Below are 21689 nucleotides of genomic sequence, written 5' to 3' on the forward strand. Positions count from 1 at the left end.
AGAGAGAAGCATCTTTGAAAATAGAAAAAGCAAGGAGCATGGGAAAACCCACACTTCAAAACCAATATTGAATTCTATGATAAATAATAATTTTCAACTTCTAATGAATAAAATCTTCACAGGAAATGGCTTCCTTTGTAAAAGTGAACATGGAATAAAGGAGATGCACACAGAGAATGATATTTCAGCCTCACTGCAAACTTTTACAACATTAAACTCATTTGTAATTTGTCCTTAGTCAATACTCAAATATTAATACTATAATATATTGGGTCCTTCTCCCACTATACTCATAATATTCTTCATAACAGGCACATGAGGAACATGTAGTAGTAACTCATTGTACCTAAACTATACTGGGGGAATCCAAGTATAGTTTAAAATAAAATAAAGGAATTCCTATAATACTTGGTTTTGCTAAGAATAGTGATGGGTTTGTTTATTATAGAGTCACAGAACTGGACAGAATTGTAAATATTAACTAGTTCCATTCAAGATGATACCAAAATCAAAAGATTAAATAGTTTTTTCAAAATGACATGGTTACTCACAGTTGGCAGAACTTCCCATTCTTTCTTTAAGGAAGCTACATTGAAGGAATCTTTTAAAATCTGCTGTATTTGAGGCTTAATACTAACCACATGTGATTTATTTAGCATGGAGATAAAAGAACACATAATTTTCTATGTTGCCAAAGACTTTGGACATATAAGCATACTTACTTAGAAAGTCTTTCGATGGTTTGGATATGTACGTTATTATGAGTTTGGGAAAGAACAGCTTCATGCTGAGCACACTTCAAACAAAGGCCTCCAACATGGCTGGAAATATTAGCAGCAAGAAGAGACTCTTTATGTTTTAATCGCTCTCTAAGATCTTCACAGTTTTTCTGATATTCAGCTAAGTCTTTCCTAAAAACAAGGGGAAAAAATTCTAGGAAATATCCTGGAAGAAGTATTCTACATTCAAGTCAGTCATTATGAATTACTACCATCATTATGGGTGTTTACCTTACAACTTTGCTTCACAACCTTGAAACGTAGATCTGATTATCCTGATGCAGTGATTATTAGACTTGAATATATTAAGTAGCTCAATTTCTTGTAAGATTTTAATACAGTTTAGAGTTTACCCTTTAATAGAATTTTACCTCCATTAACATATTACCTACAAAACAAAAATAAAACTCCAAATATAAACCCTAAATAGTCTCCCTTAATAAAAGGTGGAATGACATGATACAATATCCTTGAAGTAAGGGAAATACCCTATTTTGGGAGTTAGGTTCATAAAATTTATAGAGAATACCTCAAAAGTTCAACAAAGAATATGGATTTTATCCATGACTAACTTATTATTTATTATTTCCTCTTTAGGAGGAAAAAATAAAAGATTATCTAATCACAAAGTTCTTCAAAGAGTTGTTTCAAAAGAAAGTGGGCCACAGAAAGAAATTACAGAGAACTTGCCAGTCAAGAATTCAAAAGTAGTAGCTATTAGCTAGAAATATGCAGCTTGCTAAAGAAAGAGCTAGAGAATTTTGTGTGTGTGTGTGTGTGTGTGTGTGTGTGTGTGTGTGAGAGAGAGAGAGAGAGAGAGAGAGAGAGAGAGAGAGAGAGAGAGAGAGAGATTTTTGTTTGCTTTTACTTTAAGCACTCACCCGTAAAAGAAGTTTTTCTTTAAATTGATATTTTAAGAATTAAGTGACTAGTACATGGGTTGCATTTCCCCAATTTCTTCTTCATCTCTAGTAAAGCTTTGGTAGGTCAACTGAGAAACTGAGCCTCATTGTCCAGAAGTCCTTTTCCATGTATATATGGAAAAGATGTATACACACACATACATATGGGTCTCATTATATTGCCTAGGCTACCCCCAAATTTGCAATCCTCCTGCCTTAGACTCCCAAATTACAGGATTGTGTCATCCTACCATATATTTTTTAAAAGCCAACTACCAAGCTTACAAAGGAGACAATGTTATAAATTCTTGGACTTCTGAAGGTATACACTCAGTCTACTACTGTGTCCTGCTCAGTCCTGGACTACCAAAGGTATACACTCAATCTCCTGCTCAGTCTACTCCCTGTTGTTGGCGTTTCTATGCTTGGGGACTATAACTATTTTAACTTGCTCAATGTTATGGTTTGGACCTGGAATGTTTCCCAAAGGTTAATGTGTTGAAGGTTTGGTCCCCAGTATAGCAACTGTGGGGCTTTTGGGAAGCAACTGGGTTATGAGGGATTGATTTTATCAATGGATTAATCCATCGATCAGTTCATAGCTAATGGCATTTTGGGGAGGTGGGGGAAACTGTAGGAGGTGAGGTCCAGTTGAAGGAAGCAGGTCACTGAGGTCATGCCCTGGAAGGGTATATCACGGTTCTAACCTTTTCCTCTTTCTGTATCTCTCTCTCTTTCTCTCTCAGTCTCTATTGCCATTATGTGCGGCTCTGCCATACCCTTCCACCATCATATTCTGCCTGGCCTTAGGCCTAAAGCAATGGAGCCAGCAGACCTTCAACTTAAACCTCTAAAACTGTGAGCCAAAATATATCTTTCTGGCTTTTAAGTTTCATATTGGGTGGTTTAATCATCGCAATCAAAAGCTGACTAGTACACTCACTGTTGCAGAGGAAACGCCAACAACCATTCCTCCCGGCTGAAATATACGTCTTCAACTCTTGAGATTTGGGGACTCTCAAGCAGCCCAAAGGAGGTGGAGTAATTTTTAGAATGTCTAAGGATTAAACAAAAAGTTAATCTAATGGTGGTTTAAAATTTGCAGGGGGGAAATAAAGGAGCTGTGTATGCCCTCTCTCCAATATAGCATTTCTAACATAATGTTTCGTTTTAAGTATTGCATAAAGAAAGTCTGAATTTCAAAGGCTTTATAAAAAGAATTTTGGAAGCACATTCCAAAGTCAAGGGGTCCTATTACTAACTTTTGTCTGGGTTAAGACTAAAAACACTCAAGTAGATTTGGTTACTGGGAATGGCAAAAGAGAATATTTAAAAGGAATTTCTGAATAGTGATTTTATTTCTTTGTTTCAGAAAAATGCCTCTTTGAATAATCTTAAATTAGGTTACAAAAACGTTAAGAAACAGAAGAATGCAGAGAATAAAGTCTAACTCAGTGCAAGCTGGTATGCTAATGTAATTAAAGATGACATAGTTGAATTCTGAGTGAGACTAAATAAGTCACATTCTCATTAGTTTAATATCTAGTAACATATCACTTCAAAAATTGAAGAATTAAATTATGATGGAAATCAAAAGACAACAAAGTAAGATAAAAAGCAGGAAAGCAAGTATTAGACTATTTTTTAAATGTTAGGGCTCTTTGTGAAAAAGTAAAAATCTCCATAGAAATCCTAAAACTTAAGAGTACATTAAAAATAAGTAATAGCATGTACAGTGAAAGCCATTAGTTCTGGTTCTTTGCATTGCTCTAGGTAAGTCTAGTTGGTACATGAACTAGAAAATTTTCCAACTTATTTCAAGTTGTACTTAGTAAAATAAAATTATAAAAATATTTTTAAATTCACTTGATTTGAAAACATGTATTACCACAATTTCAAGTGATCTTTTATCAAAAATTAATTGCTGATGATATCTTTTTCTACTTATTCATAAATCAGTAATGGTTAAACTATTAGTCAAAGTTTTAAAGGGATCTATAACAAAGAATTATAAAAAGTAGATGAACATGCATCAAATATACTTAAATTCATCATGCATACAAATATTCAAATTATTATATTATTGTTACAATTTTAAATTACATAAAGTTGATCTACAGAGAAAAAATTACTTGCTTATAATTTTAATGCTTGAGTGTTTTATTTTCACTATTTAACTATAAAAGCACAATTTATAAGAACAACTAGTAATCCTTATTTCTATAAGAAAACACAAATATGTTACAACTGATGAAGACGTATATATGTATAATTTAGCACACAGAAATGTTGTTTGAAAAAGGATTCACAATTTTATGCCTTTTCATCCTTTACTAATGTGAGAAAAATTGCATATAAATCATATTGCATATAAAATATTACCAAGTAATTCTAAATTTGAGTAAAACCAGTAGTTCATAAACACTCAAACATATCTTAAGATTATTATTCTTTTACTGTGACTATAAATGGATAATTCACTTTACCTCAAAAATGTCAATTGAGATTCCAGGATTTCACTCTTTGCCTCATATGTAAGTTTTAACCCCTCCTAAAGAACAAGAAAAGAAAAAAATATTTTTTTCATGTCTGCGTTTTATAAGTACATTTAAAATATTAATATTAAACTTAATATTTTCTTTCCTTTACAAACACAAATAACTGTTTACTCTTAGAAAACATTTTCTTCAGCTCACGCAATTTTTAAAAATTTTTGGTGGATAAATGCCTCCAAAGAACTACTGAGTCATAAAATGGCTATTATTGACACTTTTTCTGTCTTTCAAAATTGCACATATCAGATCTTACCCTTCTAAGTGTGACTCAGAGAAAAATATATTGTTAAATTAGTAGATCCATGAGGACAAGTTTAAATCTTTTGGAAAATCACTATTCTGACTCAAGCATATTTGACATAGAATAAATGTGTGCTGGATAGAGGATAAAAAGTAATGATATAAATCACATGAAGAATCAATAAATGGGATGGATTCAAACTAAAAAGTTCCTTCTGAGCAAAAGAAACAATCTGTGAGGTAAATGGAGAGCCTACATCTTGGGAGCAAATTTTTACCTCTCACATATCAGATAGAGCACTAATCTCTAGGGTATTTAAAGAGCTCAAAAAGCTAAGCACCAAAAACCAAATAACCCAATCAATAAACGGGCCAAAGACCTGAACAGACACTTCTCAGAAGAGGATATACAATCAATCAACAAATACATGAAAAAATGTTTATCATTTCTAGCAATGAGAGAAATGCAAATCAAAACTACTCTAAGATTTCATCTCACTCCAGTCAAAATGGCAGCTATTATGAAGACAAACAACAATAAGTGTTGGCGAGGATGTGGGGGAAAAAGGCACACTCATACATTGTGGTGGGACTGCAAATTGGTGCAGCCAATATGGAAAGCAGTATGGAGATTCCTTGGAAAACTGGGAATGGAGCCCCATTTGACCAAGCTATCCTCTCCTCGGTCTATACTCAAAGGACTTAAAAACTGCATATTACAGGGACACAGCCACATCAATATTTACAGCAGCACAATTCAAAATAGCAAAACTGTGGAACCAATCTAGATGCCCTTCAGTAGATGAATGGATTAAAAAATGTGGCATATATACACACAATGGAATATTACACAACAATAAAAGAGAATAAAACCATGGCATTTGCAGGTAAATGGATGGTGCTGGAGAAGATAATGCTAAGTGAAGTTAGCCAATCCCCAAAAAACAAATGCTGAATGTTTCTCTGATATAAGGGGGCTGACTCATAGTGGAGTAGGGAGGGGGAGCATGGGAGGAATAGATGAACTCTAGATAGGGCAGAGGGATGAAAAGGGAAGAGATGGGGTAGAGGGTTGGCAAGGATGGTGGAATGTGATGGACATTATTATCCAAAGTATATGTATGAAGACACGAATTGGTATGAACATATTTTATATACAACCATAAACATATTTTATATACAATTTGTATATTTTATATACAAATTGTGCTGTATATGTGTAATAAGAATTGTAATGCATTCTGCTGTCATTTACTTTTTTAAAAATCAATTAAAAATTTTTAAAAAGTAAATAAATCACATGATAGGCCAAAATGGTACATCATCTAACAAACTTCATTCAGTTGGTATCCAAATGTTCTTTTATCTAACAAGTATTTATTGGATGTCTAGGATGAAGGTGCCTCAAAACTCAAGGAACTTATTCTCTAGGAAGTAATAGAAAGATCATCAATTTCAATTATACATAATTATTTTAGTGAGGTATGCAGAAGGTAAAATGGAAAAGAGGTAAGACCTCCTAACTGAGCCAAAAATAAAGAAGTTTACACAGAGGAAGTGCTAAGACTAGAAATATAATTTCCAGTAAAGCAAAAGCCTAAAGGCTAAAGAAATCACACTCCAACTTTAGATGGTATACAGATCATTTATCACCAGAATGTAAAATACCAGGTGGAGGAGTGGGTAAAGATGAACTAAATAGGTAAACTTAGACCATGAAAAGAAAAAAGTATTAAGACCTTTCTTTACACAACTTTTATAATCAAGCCACTGGATAGTCATTGAAAACTTTTTATTACATTGAATCTTAAGTCAGAAGTATGGAGAAAGAGAAGGCAGTAAAGAAGTCATTGCAAATATGCAGGTAGGTGATAAGCATGTGAAAAAAAAACAATTAAGTTGTAAAGATCAAAAAGAAAAAAATTAGCCAGGTGCAGCAAAAGTGAGGTGCTAAGATACTTGGTGAGACCCTGTCTCTAAATAAAATACAAAATAAGGCTGGGGATGTGGCTCAGTGGTTGAGTACCACTGAGTTCAATCTCTGGTCCCTTCCCCCACCACAAAAAAGAAAGATTTATGTCTACAATGACTCCATCTCCAATGTGACCTCCTCCATCTTGGGACACTGCTGCCACTGCCATCGCCACTTTAAGATGTAGCAGCTTCCATCTTGTGACACAGGCCAGGGCTTGGATGTCCATTATCAAGGAGACTACAGATTTGATGACACCTGAGGTCTTCCCTATTAGGTGTGCTAGTAGTCACCATCTTGCTGCAGAGGAGGGAGAGAGCTGGGCTCTCTCTAGATCTGCAAGTGCTGAAGCACATGGAGACAGATGGGGAAGAATGGAAGAGGGTGTGATGACATCTTGCTCTTGGTTCACCCAGCCATCTGGTCTGGCACCCGCTGGGTTCCTGGGGCCCACTTGGGTTGTCACTCACTGGGCCCTGGCACCAGCGTGGTTGCCAACTCCATCCCCAATCTATCATCAATAGATTCCCCTGGTCCTGCTAGGTCTGGCATTGGTCTGGCACCCAACAGGGCAAACTAGCTCCTAAACCCTCCCTAGCTACCAATCCTAGCCAGAGCTCACAGCAACATGGCCATCCATAGCTCCCAGTGCCTGGTTCTGATTTGCTTAATACAGAACAGCTCTTCATGACAGGCACACAGGTTCCAACAATCAGCTCTCAGGACCATCGGGAGAAAAGTGCCTGATGTCTTAATAGGAGCTATTTGGTTTAAGGCCATGTATTGTTTGTATTGGGTCCTGTTAATATTGATCTCCCCCTTAAACACAAGGTACTGAAAAATTCAGAGACACGATAAATCTACAGGGTAGAAACAGTGGTGCTTCGGATCGACACTGATAGATGGAAAGATACACCAAAAACATGAAAAACAAACAAACAAACAAAAAAACCCAAGAGAACAAACTGCCCCAAACACCAAGATGCTCCAATGACAGAGTCCATTGACAATATAGTAGAAGAAATGTCAGATAAGGAGTTCAGAATGTACATAAACTGATTCATGTCATAAAGAATGATGTAAAAAATGAAATCAGAGATAAATTTCAGGAGGTGGAAGATCACTTCAATAAAGAGAGATTATGAAAAGAAATTAAGCAGAAATCCTTGAAATGATGGAATCCATAAACCAAATTAAAAATTCAATGGAAAGTACCATCAAAAGACTAGAGCACTTGGAAGACAGATTCTCAAGCAAAGAACACAATATACAATCTTGAAAATAAAGTTGATCACACAGAGAAAATGGTAAGAAACCATGAATAGAACTTTCCAGAATTATGAGATAACATGAAAAGACCAAATTTAAGATTTATTGGGATAGAGGAAGGTGTGAATATCCAAATCAAAGAAATGCACAATCTTTCTAATGAAATTATATCAGAAAATTTCTCAAACCTGAAGAATGAAATTAAAAATCAAATACAAGAGGCTGACAGGACCTCAAACATACAAAATTACAACAGACATACAACCAGGCACATTATAATGAAAATGCCTGCCATACTGCATAAGGATAGAATTTGAAAGGCTGTAAAGAAAAGGATCAGATTACGTAGAGGAGGAAACCAATTAGAATCTCAGCTGATTTCTCAACCCAAACCCTCAAAGCTAGGAGATCCTGGAACAATATACGCCAAGCTCTGAAAGAAAACAGATGCCAAAAATTTCATATCCAGTAAAATTAAGCTTCAGATTTAAAGAAATAAAAACATTCCATGCTGAACAATAGTTAAAACAATTCACAATTTCTAAGCCTGCACTACAGAACATTCTCAGCAAAATATTCCATGAGGAGAAAATTAAAAACAACAAAAAAGTGAAACCCAGCAAATGGAGGACCTACATTAAAAGAAGAGCCAATCAAAGGAGAAACTAAGACAAATAAAAAATCAGAAATAAATAAAAATGAATGTGAATACAAATCATATCTCAATAATAACTGTGAATATTACTCATCAATCAAAAGACATAAACTGGCAGATTGGATTAAAAAATAAGACCCAACAATATGCTGTTAACAAGAGACTCACCTCACTTGCAAAGACATCCACAGACTGAAGGTGAAAGGATGTGAAAAAATGTATGACTTGTGTGGACTGTGTAATCAAGCAGGGGTTTCCATCCTCATGTCAGATAAAGTGGACTTCAAGCAAAAGGTAGTCAGAAGGTACAAAGAAGGATATTTCATATTACTTAAGGGAATCATAAGTCAAAAAGACTTAAGAATCATAAACACATATGCTCAATGGAACATTGACATACTTCAATGGAGCACTGACATACATCAAATACAACCTTCTCAATTTCAAGAATCAAATAGGCCACAACACAATACTGGGTGACTTGAACACACCTCTCTCATTACTGGATAGATCTTCCAAACAAAAACTAAACAAAGAAACTACAGAATTAAACAATACAATCAATAATTTGGACTCAATTATATTTCTTCCATCAATGAGCAAATACACTTTCTTCTCAGCAGCAATTGGATCCTTCTCAAAATCAGACCATATCTTATACCACAAAGGACCTCTTAGCAAAAAACAAAACAAAACGAAACAAAAACAACCCAGAGATACCAACCCTGCATTCTATCAGGTCATAATGGAAAGAAATTAGAAACCAACAATAAAATAAAAAATAGAAGCTACCCCAACACCTGGAGACTACATAATACATTATTGAATGATGAATGGATAACAGAAGAAATCAAGGATGAAGTAAAAAAAAAACTTAGAGATAATAAGGATAAAATCAAGGATGAAATAAAAAAAATACTTAGAGAACATTGCTACAACATATCAAAATCTTGGGGACACTATGAAGGTAGTGCTAAGAGGAAAGTTTACTGCACTGAGCTCATTCATTAAAAGAATAGAAAGTCAATAAATAAATGACCTAACATTACATCTCAAAATTTGTTCCTAAAAAAGAGGAACAAATCAGCACCAAAAGCAGTAGAAGAGAAGGAATAATTAAAATAAGAGTTGAAATCAATGAAGTTGAAACCAAAGAAACAATTCAAAAAATTGACAAAAGTTGGTTCTTTGAAAGAATAAATAAAATTGATAAGGACCATTATCATGGCCCTTAGCCACAATAATGAAGAAAAAGAGAGAACTCAAATTACTAAAATTTGTGATGAAAAAGAAAATGCCATGGTGGACACTACTGAAATACTGAAGATAACTAGAAACTATTTTGAAAGTTTCTCCAATAAAATAGAAAATCTTGAAGACATCCACAAATTTCTACAGACATATAACTCAACCAAACTGAATCAGGAAGACATACACAATTTAAACAGTTCAATTTCAAGCAATGAAATAGAAAATGCCATCAAATAAGAAAATCCCTACCAATAAGAAAAGCCCAGGACCAGATGGATTCTCAGCTGAGTTCTATAAGACCTTCAAAGAATCAACACCAATAGTCCTCAAATTATTCCATGAAATATAAGAGGAGGGAACCCTTCCAAACTCATTTTATGAGGCTAGTATTACCTTGATACCAAAACCAGACAAAGACACATCAATGAAAGAAAACTTCAGACCAATAACCCTGATGAACATAGATGCAAAATTATCAACAAAATTCTGGGAAATCACACACACACACACACACACACACACACACACACACACACACACATATTAAACGATAATGCACCACGATCAAGTCGGTTTCATCCCAGGGATGCAAGGTTGGTTCAAAATATGGAAATCAATAAACATAATTCATCATATCAATAGACTTAAAGACAAGAATCATATGATCATCTCAATAGATACAGAAAAAGCTATATTTATGTAATAAGAATTGTAATGCATTCTTCTGTCATATATAAATAATAGTTAAAAAGCATTTGACAAAATACAGCACCAGTTCATGTTTAAAACAGTAGAAAAACTGGGGATAGTAGGAACATACCTCAACATTGTAAAAGTTTTCTATGCTAAACCCAAGGCCAACATCATTCTCAATGGAGGAAAACTGAAAGCATTTCCTCAAAAAACTGGAACAAGATAAGGATGTCCACTATCACCACTTCTATTCAACACAATACTAGAAACTTTAGCAAGAGCAATTAAAAAGAAGCTGTTGCTGAAGCTGGGTTGGAACATGTGATCCTCTTGCCTAAGCCTCCAGAGCCACTGAAATTATAGACATGCGCCACTGCACCCAATTCTATCACCACTTTTATTCTACATACTCCAAGAAACTCTAGTCAGAGCAATTGGACAGAAGAAAGAAATTAAAGGGTTACGAATAGAAAAAGAAGAACTCAAACTATCACTGTTTGCCAACAAGATTTATTGAGATCCAAAAAATTCTACCAAAAAACTTCTAGAATTAATAAATGAATTCAACAAAATAGCAGGATATAAAATCAACACCCATAAGTCAAATATGTTCCTATGTATCAGTGATGAATCCTCTGAAGGAGAAAGTAGTGATGCTACCCCATTCACAATAGCATCAAAAAAAAAAAACCCTTAGAAATCAACCTAACAAAAGAAATGAAAGAACTCTACAATGAAAACTATAGAACACTAAGGAAAGAAATTGAAGACACCCTTAGAAGAAGGAAATATCTCCTATGCTGTTGGATAGGCAGAATAAATATTGTCAAAATGGCCATACTACCAAAAGTGTTATAAAGATTTAATGCAATTCCTATTAAAATCCCAATGACAATCTTCACAGAAATATAAAAGGCAATCATGAAAATCATTTGGAAAAATAAGAGAAACATAATAGCCAAAGCAATCTTTAGCAAGAAAAGTGAAGCAGGAGGCATCAAAATCCAAGATCTTAAACTATACTACAGAGTCCTAGTAACAAAAATGGCATGGTATTGTCATCAAAACAGACACCTAGACCAATGGTACAGAATACAAGACACAGAGACAAGCCCACATAAATACTGTTATCTCATACAAGACAAAGGCACAAAAAAACATTCATTGAAAAAAAGATAGCCTCTTCAACAAATAGTGCTGGGAAATCTGGAAATCCATATGTAACAAAATGAAATTAAACCCCTATCTTTCACCTACACAAGACTCAACTCAAAACGGATTAAAACTTACATACAGAACAAAGACCCTGTGCTTAACAGAAGAAAAAGTAGGCCCAAATCTTTACCATGTTGGCTTAGGAACTGACTTCCTTAACAAGACTCCTAAAGTGCAAGAAGTAAATTCCAGAATCAATAAATGTGATGGCTTCAAAACTAAAAACAAAAAACAAAACTTCTTTTCAGCAAAGGAAACAGTCAACAATATGAAGAGAGATCTACAGAATGGGAGAAAATCTTTACCACACATACCTCAGATAGAGCATTAATCTCCAGGGTATATAAAGAATGCAAAAAAACTTAACAACAACAACAACAACAAAAAACCCCCAAATAACCCAATCAATAAATGGGCTAAGGAACTGAATAGATATTTCATAGAAGAAGAAATAAAATCCATCAACAAATATATAAAAAATATTCAACATCTCTAGCAATTAGAGAATCTCAAATCAAAATTACTCTTTCATCTCAGTCAGAAGGGCAATTATCAAGAATACAAACCACAATAAATGTTGGAAAGGATGTGAAGAAAAAGGAACACTCATACATTGCTGGTGGACTGCAAATTGGTGCAACCATTATGAAAAGCAGTATGGAGATTCCTCAGGAACTTGGAAATGAACCACCATTTGACCCAGCCATCCCACTCCTCGGTTTATACTCAAAGGACTTAAAATCAGCATACTACAGTGATACAGCCACATCAATGTTTATAGCAGCTCAATTCACAATAGCTACGATGTGGAACCAACCAAGATACCCTTAACATATGAATGGATAAAGAAAATATGATATATACATGATATATGAATGAAATGGAATCTTAAAGAAGAATGAAATTATGGCATTAGTAGGTAAGTGGAGTTGGAAAATATCGTGCTAAGCAAAATAAACCAATCCCAGAAAACCAAAGGGTAAATATTTTCCCTGATATGTGGTTGTTAATTCATATTAGGTAGGGGGCTAGGGAAAAATAGAGATAGTTTGGATTAGGCAGAGGGGAATGAAGGGAAGGGAGCCATATGAAGTAAGAAGGATAGTAGAATGAATCAGACATTATTACCTTATGTGCATATATGATTATATGACAGGTGTGATTCTACAACATGTACAATCAGAAGAATGAGAAATTATACCCCATTTATGTATGATATGTCAAAATGCATTCTACTGCCATATATAACTAATTAGAATAACAAAAATAGAAAAAAATAAAGGATTTTTATGAGTTAATATTTAAGATTTAAATAGAATAGACATGAGAGGGAAAGAGGCACTTAAAATAATCTCAGGTTTTTTGAATTCAGCAACCAAGTGAATGCTGGTACTAAAGATTATCAGATCAATTAAAAAAGATAAAGGGAACTCCTACAAAGAATTAACTCAAAAGAAGGGAAAATAATAGAAGAATAAAAAGAAGTCAAATAAAAAGCTGATTAAATTTATTTAAACTGTATAAGTAATCACATTAATTGTCAATCATGTGGTCACCCAATTTAAAATGCAAATATTTCAGAATAAATAAAAAAGCAAAACTCAACTATGTGTATTCTAAAAGAAGTGGGGCTTACTCAAAACACAGAAATCATATGCTGTTCTCTATACCAGTAATGAGTAAGAAAATGAAAATTCAAAAGCATGTTATTCATGATACTATTAAAAATAACAAGCTAGGAATAATTCTAATGAGGATATACAAAAAATTGGGCATGGTGGTGCATGCCTGTAGTCCCAGTGACTCAGGAGGCTTTGGAAGGAGGACTGAAAGTTGAAGGTCAGACTCAGCAACATTGCAAGACTCTTAGCAATGTAGTAAACCCTGACTTAAAAATGAGAGCTGGTATTGTATCTCAGTGGTAGAGTGCTTATCTAACATGTGTGAAGCACTAAGTTCAATCTTCTGTACCACACAAAGATAAATAAATAAATGAACAAATAAAAAATAAATAAAATATATTGTATCTATCTACAACTAAAAAAATTAAAAAAAAAATAAATTTGACTGGGGATGTAGCTTGGTGGTAAAGCAATCCTGCCTGGGTTTAATCCCCAGTTCCCGCCTCCCAAACAAAAGACAAGACAAACAAGTATGCAATACTTTATTATTTTTACTCAGAAAACTACAAAAGATTATTGATAAAAGGATGATCTACATAAAGTATGATATTCAGTTTACATGGATTAAATGATACAATACCATAAAGATCTTAACTCTTGAATAATCTATAATTTAAATGGAATTTAAAATCAAAATCTCATAATGACATTTTGCAATTTAGTAATTTCAAAATGTATTTGGAAATGCAGAAGACCAAAAAGAGTCAAGACATTCTGAAGGAAAGTATGATGTTCTGAAAGTCATGGTCTACTAGAATAATCAAGAGGTAATGTATAAGTGCAATTAAAGAAAACAGATTCAGAAACAGACCCACAACTAATTTATGACAAAGGCAGAGGTTATCTTTCCAACAAATGGCACTTGGAGATATATACAAACATATATATATGAAAAAGAACAAAAGATGACCCTTATACTTCACATCATCTACAAAAATTGATTCTAGGTAGACTGTAAATTTAAATATAAAAAACAAAACTACGGTTTCTGGAAGATAATTTAGGAGAACATTGTCATGACTTTGAAGAAGGAAAAGAGTTTAATCAGGACACAAAAATGCTACACAGTTAAGGAATTAAAACTAAAATTCTAGTCATTAAAACAAGGAAGAAAATAAACTATCAAGAGAATTATAAGACGAGCCACGGAGTGGGAATATATATTTACAATATAAATATAAATATATGTGTGTGTATTTATTGGACAATATATAAAAAACTCCCCCAAATCAATAGTTCAGATACCTAAATAAAAATGAGCAGAGTATTTGAACAGGCACTCACAAAAGAGGACATCAAATGCCCAATAAACATATGAAAAGATATTCTGGAATCAGGGAAATGCAAATTAAATCGTAAGATAGTATTACAAGTCCATTACAAAAATTGAGAATACCACATGTTGGTAAGGACATACGGCAATAGTACCAATTATATGCTCTGGTAGGAGTGTAAACTGATAAAAACTACCTTGGAAAGTTGTCTACCTGTTTATGTTGGCTCCAAACTTGACACAACATAAATTCATTAACAGTGGATAAATAAATAAGCTATGATATATTCATACAGTAGACCCATCAATGAAAATGCATAAACTTCTGCCATATGCAGCAACATAGATGAATCTAACAAATAGTGAATAAAAGAACCTAGACACGCAAAAATACATACTATTACATGATTCCACTTATAGTTTTGAAAAAGAATATTTAGGGTACATACTTGCAAAATTTTCATAAAAATCAGGATAGTTTTATTAGCTTTAAGGAAATGAATGAGTAGTGATTGAGAAGGTATACAAAGACCATGGGACATGATAATGTTATACATCTTGGTCTAGAGAAAAAAAACACATGGGTGTTCTTTTAGAGATAAATCTAATCTTTGTTTTGTGTACTTTATTGAATTCTGTCAATATAAATATCAACTAATGCACATATTATAGAAAACTGTTACATGGTGGAGCAGGCTGAGCTAGGCATGGTGGGGCACACCTGGATCCCAGCAATTCAGGAGGCTAAGGAAGAAGGTCTCAAGTTCAAGGCTAGCCTTAGTTAGATCCAGTCTCAAAAAATACAAAGGACTGGGGATGCAGCTTAGTGGTAAGTACCTTTGGGTTCAATCCCCAGAAATGGAAAAAAAACAAAACAAAAGACCAGACTAAATGGACAATCAGGAACTGAAGTTCAATGGAAGCATGCCAAAACAAGAACAGAAAATAAGAAATGGAGACATGAATACCGATGACTGTTAGGAAAAATTTGGTTTCGAAGGAGAGCAAAGATGTAGGGTGATAGATAGTTGGAAGGGAATGCAAGGTTATGAACAAGATAAACTGACATAATTATTCTTAATAAACCACAGATTCCAGACTTGCCAGGTGAAGGCTAAAATGTCTTAAATACACTCAAAGACATAAGAGAAAACTTGGACAAAGAACTAAAGGCAACCAGGAAAACAAATTATAATAAGGAATCATACAGAAATTCTTGAGCTGAAAAAGTATAATAACTGACTTGAAAAATTCATTTGAGGGGTGCAAGAGCAGATGTGAGCAGGAAAAACAAAAAATTATTTAATTCAAAGACAGGACAATATCAAATTATCAAGTCTAAAATACAGAATTTTAAAAAAAGAATTATTCAAATGATCCAACAAGTCCACTCTAGGTATATACTTAAAATAATAAAAAGTAGGGACTCAAAAGGATGTTTATACACCACTGTTTATAACAAAATTATTCACAATAGCCAAAAGGTGGAAGCAAAACAAAGTATGATACACCCATATAATGAAATAGGCAAACCTAAAAAGAAGTGAAATTGTGATACATGTTACAGTATGAACAAACCTTGAAAAAATTATGCTAAATAAAATAAGCCAGACACAAAAATAAATGTTGTTTGATTTCATAAATGTGAGATACATAGAATAGGCAAATTCATAAAGACAGAAAGTAGATTACAGGGAGGAAGTGAAAATGAGACTTTATGGGTATAGAGTTTTTGTTTAGGATAATGAAAAAGTTCTGGAAATGGATGGTATTGATGGTTGTACAATATTGTGAATGTATTAAATGACAAATTTTATATTATATATATTATACTAGAATTTTCAAAAGTACAAAAGGGGAAAACAAAAGCAGATATATAAGAGAAAAGTACCCAAATACTCACTAGTTCTAGCTTCCATTTTTCAGCCTCTCCAATAGTTGTAGCTTTGCCAATATCTGCATCATCATGGAAAAATGGTTTCTTGGCAGCTTCATTTACCCTGGAATCATCACCTGTTGTAACCCAAGAATTCTGCATGTTTCCCTGAAATAAAATGTGTCAATAATTGCAATTGGCATTCAATTTTAAATAAGCATGAATACTTTTTTTAAAAATTTATTTTTTAGTTCTTGGCGGACACAACATCTTTGTTTTTGTATGTGGTGCTGAGGATGGAACCCGAACCGTACTTAAGCCAGATAAGCATGCTACCGCTTGAGCCACATCTCCAGCCCCAGCATGAATACTTTATAAATATTGATTCATATTCACAATGAAAGGAGGAAAAACATGTACTTTTAAAGTCAAGAATTGTCTTACCTTTTCAAGTTATTAGAGTCATATTCCACAAAAGGTGTTACAAAGTTAAAATCCTATAAGTATGGGCAATAATCCAAATGTGAGCAAAGAGGCCTAAATGTCAGTATATTTAGCAAATGGAATTATCTCTCACTCATCTGAAGACGTATATTCTTGAAACACATAAACCTACCTGGGTTTGTTAATTTTCCATATTTCACAGATGCATGGCTAAAAACAGTAATCATTGCAAATATATGTGGTGTTAACTATGTGTCAGACACAATTTTATGGGTTTAATATGACCTGTTAATGATCACAGAGTTAGAAAACAGCTAATAAGTGGCAAAACCAGGATCTAAACCTTGGTGGTCTAGGTCCACAGTCCTTGCCTGTGGCATAGTAAGAAATATATTATTTGGTTTCTGCCTTTGTTTCTTGACACAGAATTCTGAAAATTCTCATAATTTTCTGAGTGATAGAATGCCAGGAGCATCTTTTGATAAAATATTTGGTTTCAGGTTCTGGTTCCTGCCATAAGAACATGTAAGACCTTTAGTATCCCCAGAATGATAAAAGTATTTTTATGCTAATTAAATGATTGGTGGCCGGGGTCCCTAGATAGCTTTAAGATGGAGCTGATCTCATGAAAGACCAAGGCAGGATTAGAGAACTGTAACTTTTAGCCCCACCCCAGATCTCTGAGGACAGAGAGGCTTGAGATTGATTTAATCAACAATGGCCAGTGATATGATCAATCATGCCTATGTACTGAAGCCTCCATAAAATCCTACATGATGGGGTTCAGAGAATTTCTAGGTTGATTAATATATACATGTGCCAAGAGGTGGCACATCCAGCTACATAGGAACAGAAGTTTCTGCACTTGGAGTCATTCTGGACCTTGCCTTGCATATCTCTTCATTTGGTTATTCATTTGAATCTTTTGTAATGTCCTATATAATAAATTAGTAATAACAAATAAAGTGTTTCATTAAGATTTTTAAGCTTTTATAACAAATATCAAACATAAGGAAGAGATTGTGGGAACCTTCAGTTTGTAACCAAGTCAAAGAAAATTATGGATAATCTGGAGATCCACCACTTGTGATTGGGTCTGTTACCAACTGTGGGTAGCTAGTGTCAGAATTTAATTGAGGCATTGGACACCCAGTTGGTAGCGACAGAAAAATGGAGAATAACCTGGTATAGAGGGAAAAAATCCCAAATATTTGGTGTCAGAAATGTTACAAGGAGAAAAACAGGAATAGTTTTTCTTTTCATTTAGTACCCCAAGCCATTATGTTCTTATCCATTTACAAAATAAATAAATAAATAAATAAAATCCTCAAAAGAAAAAGAATGCACATGTTGTTATAAACAGAAGTGATACACAGCTTGCATGTCAGGGATTCAAAAAGGAGTGGTAGGAATCATGACAAATCATAGAAATGTGTCCTGTGCAAAGGACACAGCCACTCCTAAGTCCCAGTCAATCTTTGCCATATAGGAATAAAAATTCATATTACCAGAAAATCGTCAGATTTTCTTTTAAAAGATTAGCCAGATTCTGGTTCTTCATTTGAAACATTGTTAAATATTAACTCAATGTTTACCAAACCAATGAAACATATTTGTGGGTTGTATTCAGCATACCATTATCAGTGTGTAACCTCTGCCCCTAACATTTAATGAAATAAGCAACACAAAGATCTGAGAAATGTATGTGTGCAACAAGGACTAAAATACTTACGTTAGTTTAATTCAACAAATAATTATTGAATTCTTGCTAAGGGCTAGTCCTCGTATATTGTAATGCCATATCATGCTAGAATGTGGTAAACCGCATTCTTACAGAGTAGCATTCTAAGATTCTTTTCCATATCCTCTGGAAGATCATTTTTGTACAAACATTTGCATAGCACCTACTATATTCAGACACTGTACAAAGGGCTTGGAAGACAAAAATGAACATGATTAAATTTTAGCTCCAAGGAATTTATAGTCTAATGAGGGAGACAAACACCAATCAGATAATTTCAATTTAATAAGGTGACTACTAAGCTAGAGGTGTGGCTGGGGGACTATGCCAGAACTGAGGAAGGATATTAAGGGACAACATTAATTTAAAGGTTTTGTGCCTGCAGAGGACTTCATAGGAAATTCACAATTACTAATGGTAAAAATAAAAGGTGATGTGACAGAGGATGAAGCTAGAAAATCAAACGAGGGTCTTGTGCATAGTATAGCATGCTATGCTAATAAGCTTATACTCAATTCTGTAGGTAGGCTCAACTCTCTGAAGATTTGACTGCATTCAATGTTGGCTTTGAGATCAATGAAGGAAGGAAGGAAGGAGGGAGGTACTTATTTCCTACGGAGAATTCCCGGAGAAATCAGAGGAAGCATGTGGACCATAGATTGCTGGCTCATTGAATAAAATACCATCATTCTTTGGAAATAAGTGCAGGTCTAATGGACACTTTGTTCTTCCAGAGATAGCTTTTAAAAACTTAAATGGTATTTAATCAAGATTAAAAAAAGATCTCCATATATTAAATCCCTAAACATCATTAAAAACCCTTTATTCCTTAATAGAGGGGAGTGTTGGTATGGGAGGGGATGAGAACAATCCTTGGAAGAAATGTCTCAGAAATTTTCCATTAAAAAAACTGCTAGATCTTTGAGTATACATGCCAAAATTTCTAATAAATAACATTTTAATATTATAATTTTTGAATTCTAGACAAAGCTTTCCAGGAAAAGAAATTTTATGAGAGTAAAAAATGATGGAAAATGAAAGTAGAAATAAAGTATACTTTAAATAGCTTACTATTATTTTAAAAATCATCTGCTTGCTTCTTCAATATCTAGGTCATAAACTAGGCCAAAAGCTAAAAGTCTTGTTGGCTGTCATTCAATACTAGAGATAAAAAGTGAGAGACTCTGAAAAGGAGAAACTTTATTCTTTACAAACAAAAATGGTTTGGTTCAAAATTGACAAGCTCTTTCTAAATTATGCAGAAAAGCAGCATAATTTGGGATTAAGTAAATGAATTTTAGAAGTCAGAAAGTCATGGGTTTAAGTTTTTGCTTTGCTATTTCATAACTCTGTGATATTAGACCAGTTCCTTAACTACTGCATACTTTAATCTTATGCTCTTAAAATGAAATAACACCTGCCTTGTGTGACTATTGTGAAACTAAAATCATATATATAGTGTTTGATACAATGCCTAGCACATTATAACAAGGTAGTGATCATTAGATGTTAGTTATTACTACGTAACTGTTTCAATTAATTTTCAAAAGAGGACATTATTAAACACTGAAAATCAATACTCAAATCAGCCAATTGTGTTGGCAAAACCTAGCATCAACATTTTAATTGACTCATTAATAAAGTTTCCCTACTGCCAAAGAAGATAATATTTCTTGATCTGTTTACATTTGAGCAATTCTAAAAAGTGTTATTCATATTAAAACTCCCAGGGCAATACCATGCATGCATTACTGAAATGCCTCAATTCATCCACACAAGTGAAAAGCAGAGCAACAATTTTATAACAATAAATAACACAGCCGAGCATGGTGGTGCATGCCGGTAATCCTAGCGGCTTGGGAGGCTGAGGAGAAGATCCAGAATTCAAAGCCAGCCTCAGCAAAAACAAGGTGCTGAGCAACTCAGTGAGACCCTGTTTCTAAATAAAATACAAAATAGGGCTGGGGATGTGGCTCAGTGGTTGAATGCTTCTGAGTTCATCTCCAGCACTCAAAAAACAAAACAAAATAAGTATAGTATTAAAATAGATGTCGAAATCACTACATATATCTCTAACAATCATTTCAATATTTTCATTACATATTAGCTTGTGAGAATATTTAAAGAAGACGACAAAACCCCTCTATAACCTTGTCAGTTCTATGATTATGACTCCAGTTTTGCTTGCACTGCAAGGCATGTGTTCTTTCACAATCACTTCCTTCCCCTTTTGCATTACTCACTTCTCTTGCCTTCTGATTCACTGGTCTGCCTAGTTTCCTTTTTCAGTACACTTCCCTTTATTTGTCATTATAGAAATATTGAAGACTATGAATAATTGACTCCTTGCATGCTAAGTGACTATATATTTAGAAAGAAAGCAAAAGAATACATTCATTTTTTAGATGAGCTACTTCTAAGTTCTTTTTGTGTGGTGATAACTTCTTCAAATTGACATTAAAATATAAGATGGAGTTTTTGAACACTAGTATTAGTAATTATGTAAATCTTCAGAAAAGTTAAGTAGTGAGGGAAAAATAACTGATCACAAACTTAAATGTAATTGCACAAACTTACTAATACTAACTGACTCTTTAGTATTAGTAATAATACTAAGTGAAATACTAAGCAGCTTTTTACACTTTTCAGAATTAATAATCATATATTTTGCCATAGCAAATTCTAACATATCATTTAAAAGATTAGAAATGTAATACCAAAAAACAAAGTAAAATTTCAAAAGCAAAAGAATACATATGTAAAACATTAAGACTCTCCCATTTTTTTCTCTTAACAGAACTGATTTACAAATGATGACTAAGTTAAAACCATCAAAGCTGAAATAGGCAAGTATCAAAACTTCCCCATGGACAGTTGAAATTGCCTCAAAAAACAGAACAATCATTGACTATGTCCTAAAACAACAGTGAAAAACATTTTTAGTGCAACAGTACCTCCAAGTTATAAGAAGATATTAATTTTAAACATTATTTAAGTATCATCACAAGAGTTTTGTCACAGAACTATAAGAAATCATGTGATCTATTGTTCGTTAAACTGTGGGCCAATGATATTAGAATCACTTAGGTCTTGATAAAAATTCATATTCCTAGAACCCAACAGGACCAACTATCAGAATCTC

The 21689-nt window shown here is 33.6% G+C and overlaps 1 protein-coding gene across 18 annotated transcripts in view; it reads right to left on the reverse strand.

Annotated features, from left to right (window-relative positions):
- Window positions 1–21689, reverse strand: part of Sdccag8 (SHH signaling and ciliogenesis regulator SDCCAG8) — a 232880-nt gene that overhangs the window by 180062 nt on the left and 31129 nt on the right. For 13 of the 18 annotated variants that reach the window (XM_040277165.2, XM_021727202.3, XM_078022972.1 and 10 more), the window contains 4 exons: window positions 16390–16530; window positions 4168–4232; window positions 2625–2738; window positions 723–911 (listed from right to left, as the gene is read on the reverse strand). In XM_040277165.2, the coding sequence (XP_040133099.1) occupies window positions 723–911; window positions 2625–2738; window positions 4168–4232; window positions 16390–16530 (509 nt within the window). The remainder of the gene's footprint in view (window positions 1–722; window positions 912–2624; window positions 2739–4167; window positions 4233–16389; window positions 16531–21689) is intronic. The other 5 variants (XM_021727197.3, XM_005326568.5, XM_021727196.3 and 2 more) reach the window with 4 other exon arrangements.

This window comes from Ictidomys tridecemlineatus, chromosome 10 (genome assembly GCF_052094955.1).
Source record: "Ictidomys tridecemlineatus isolate mIctTri1 chromosome 10, mIctTri1.hap1, whole genome shotgun sequence".
NCBI lineage: Eukaryota > Metazoa > Chordata > Mammalia > Rodentia > Sciuridae > Ictidomys > Ictidomys tridecemlineatus.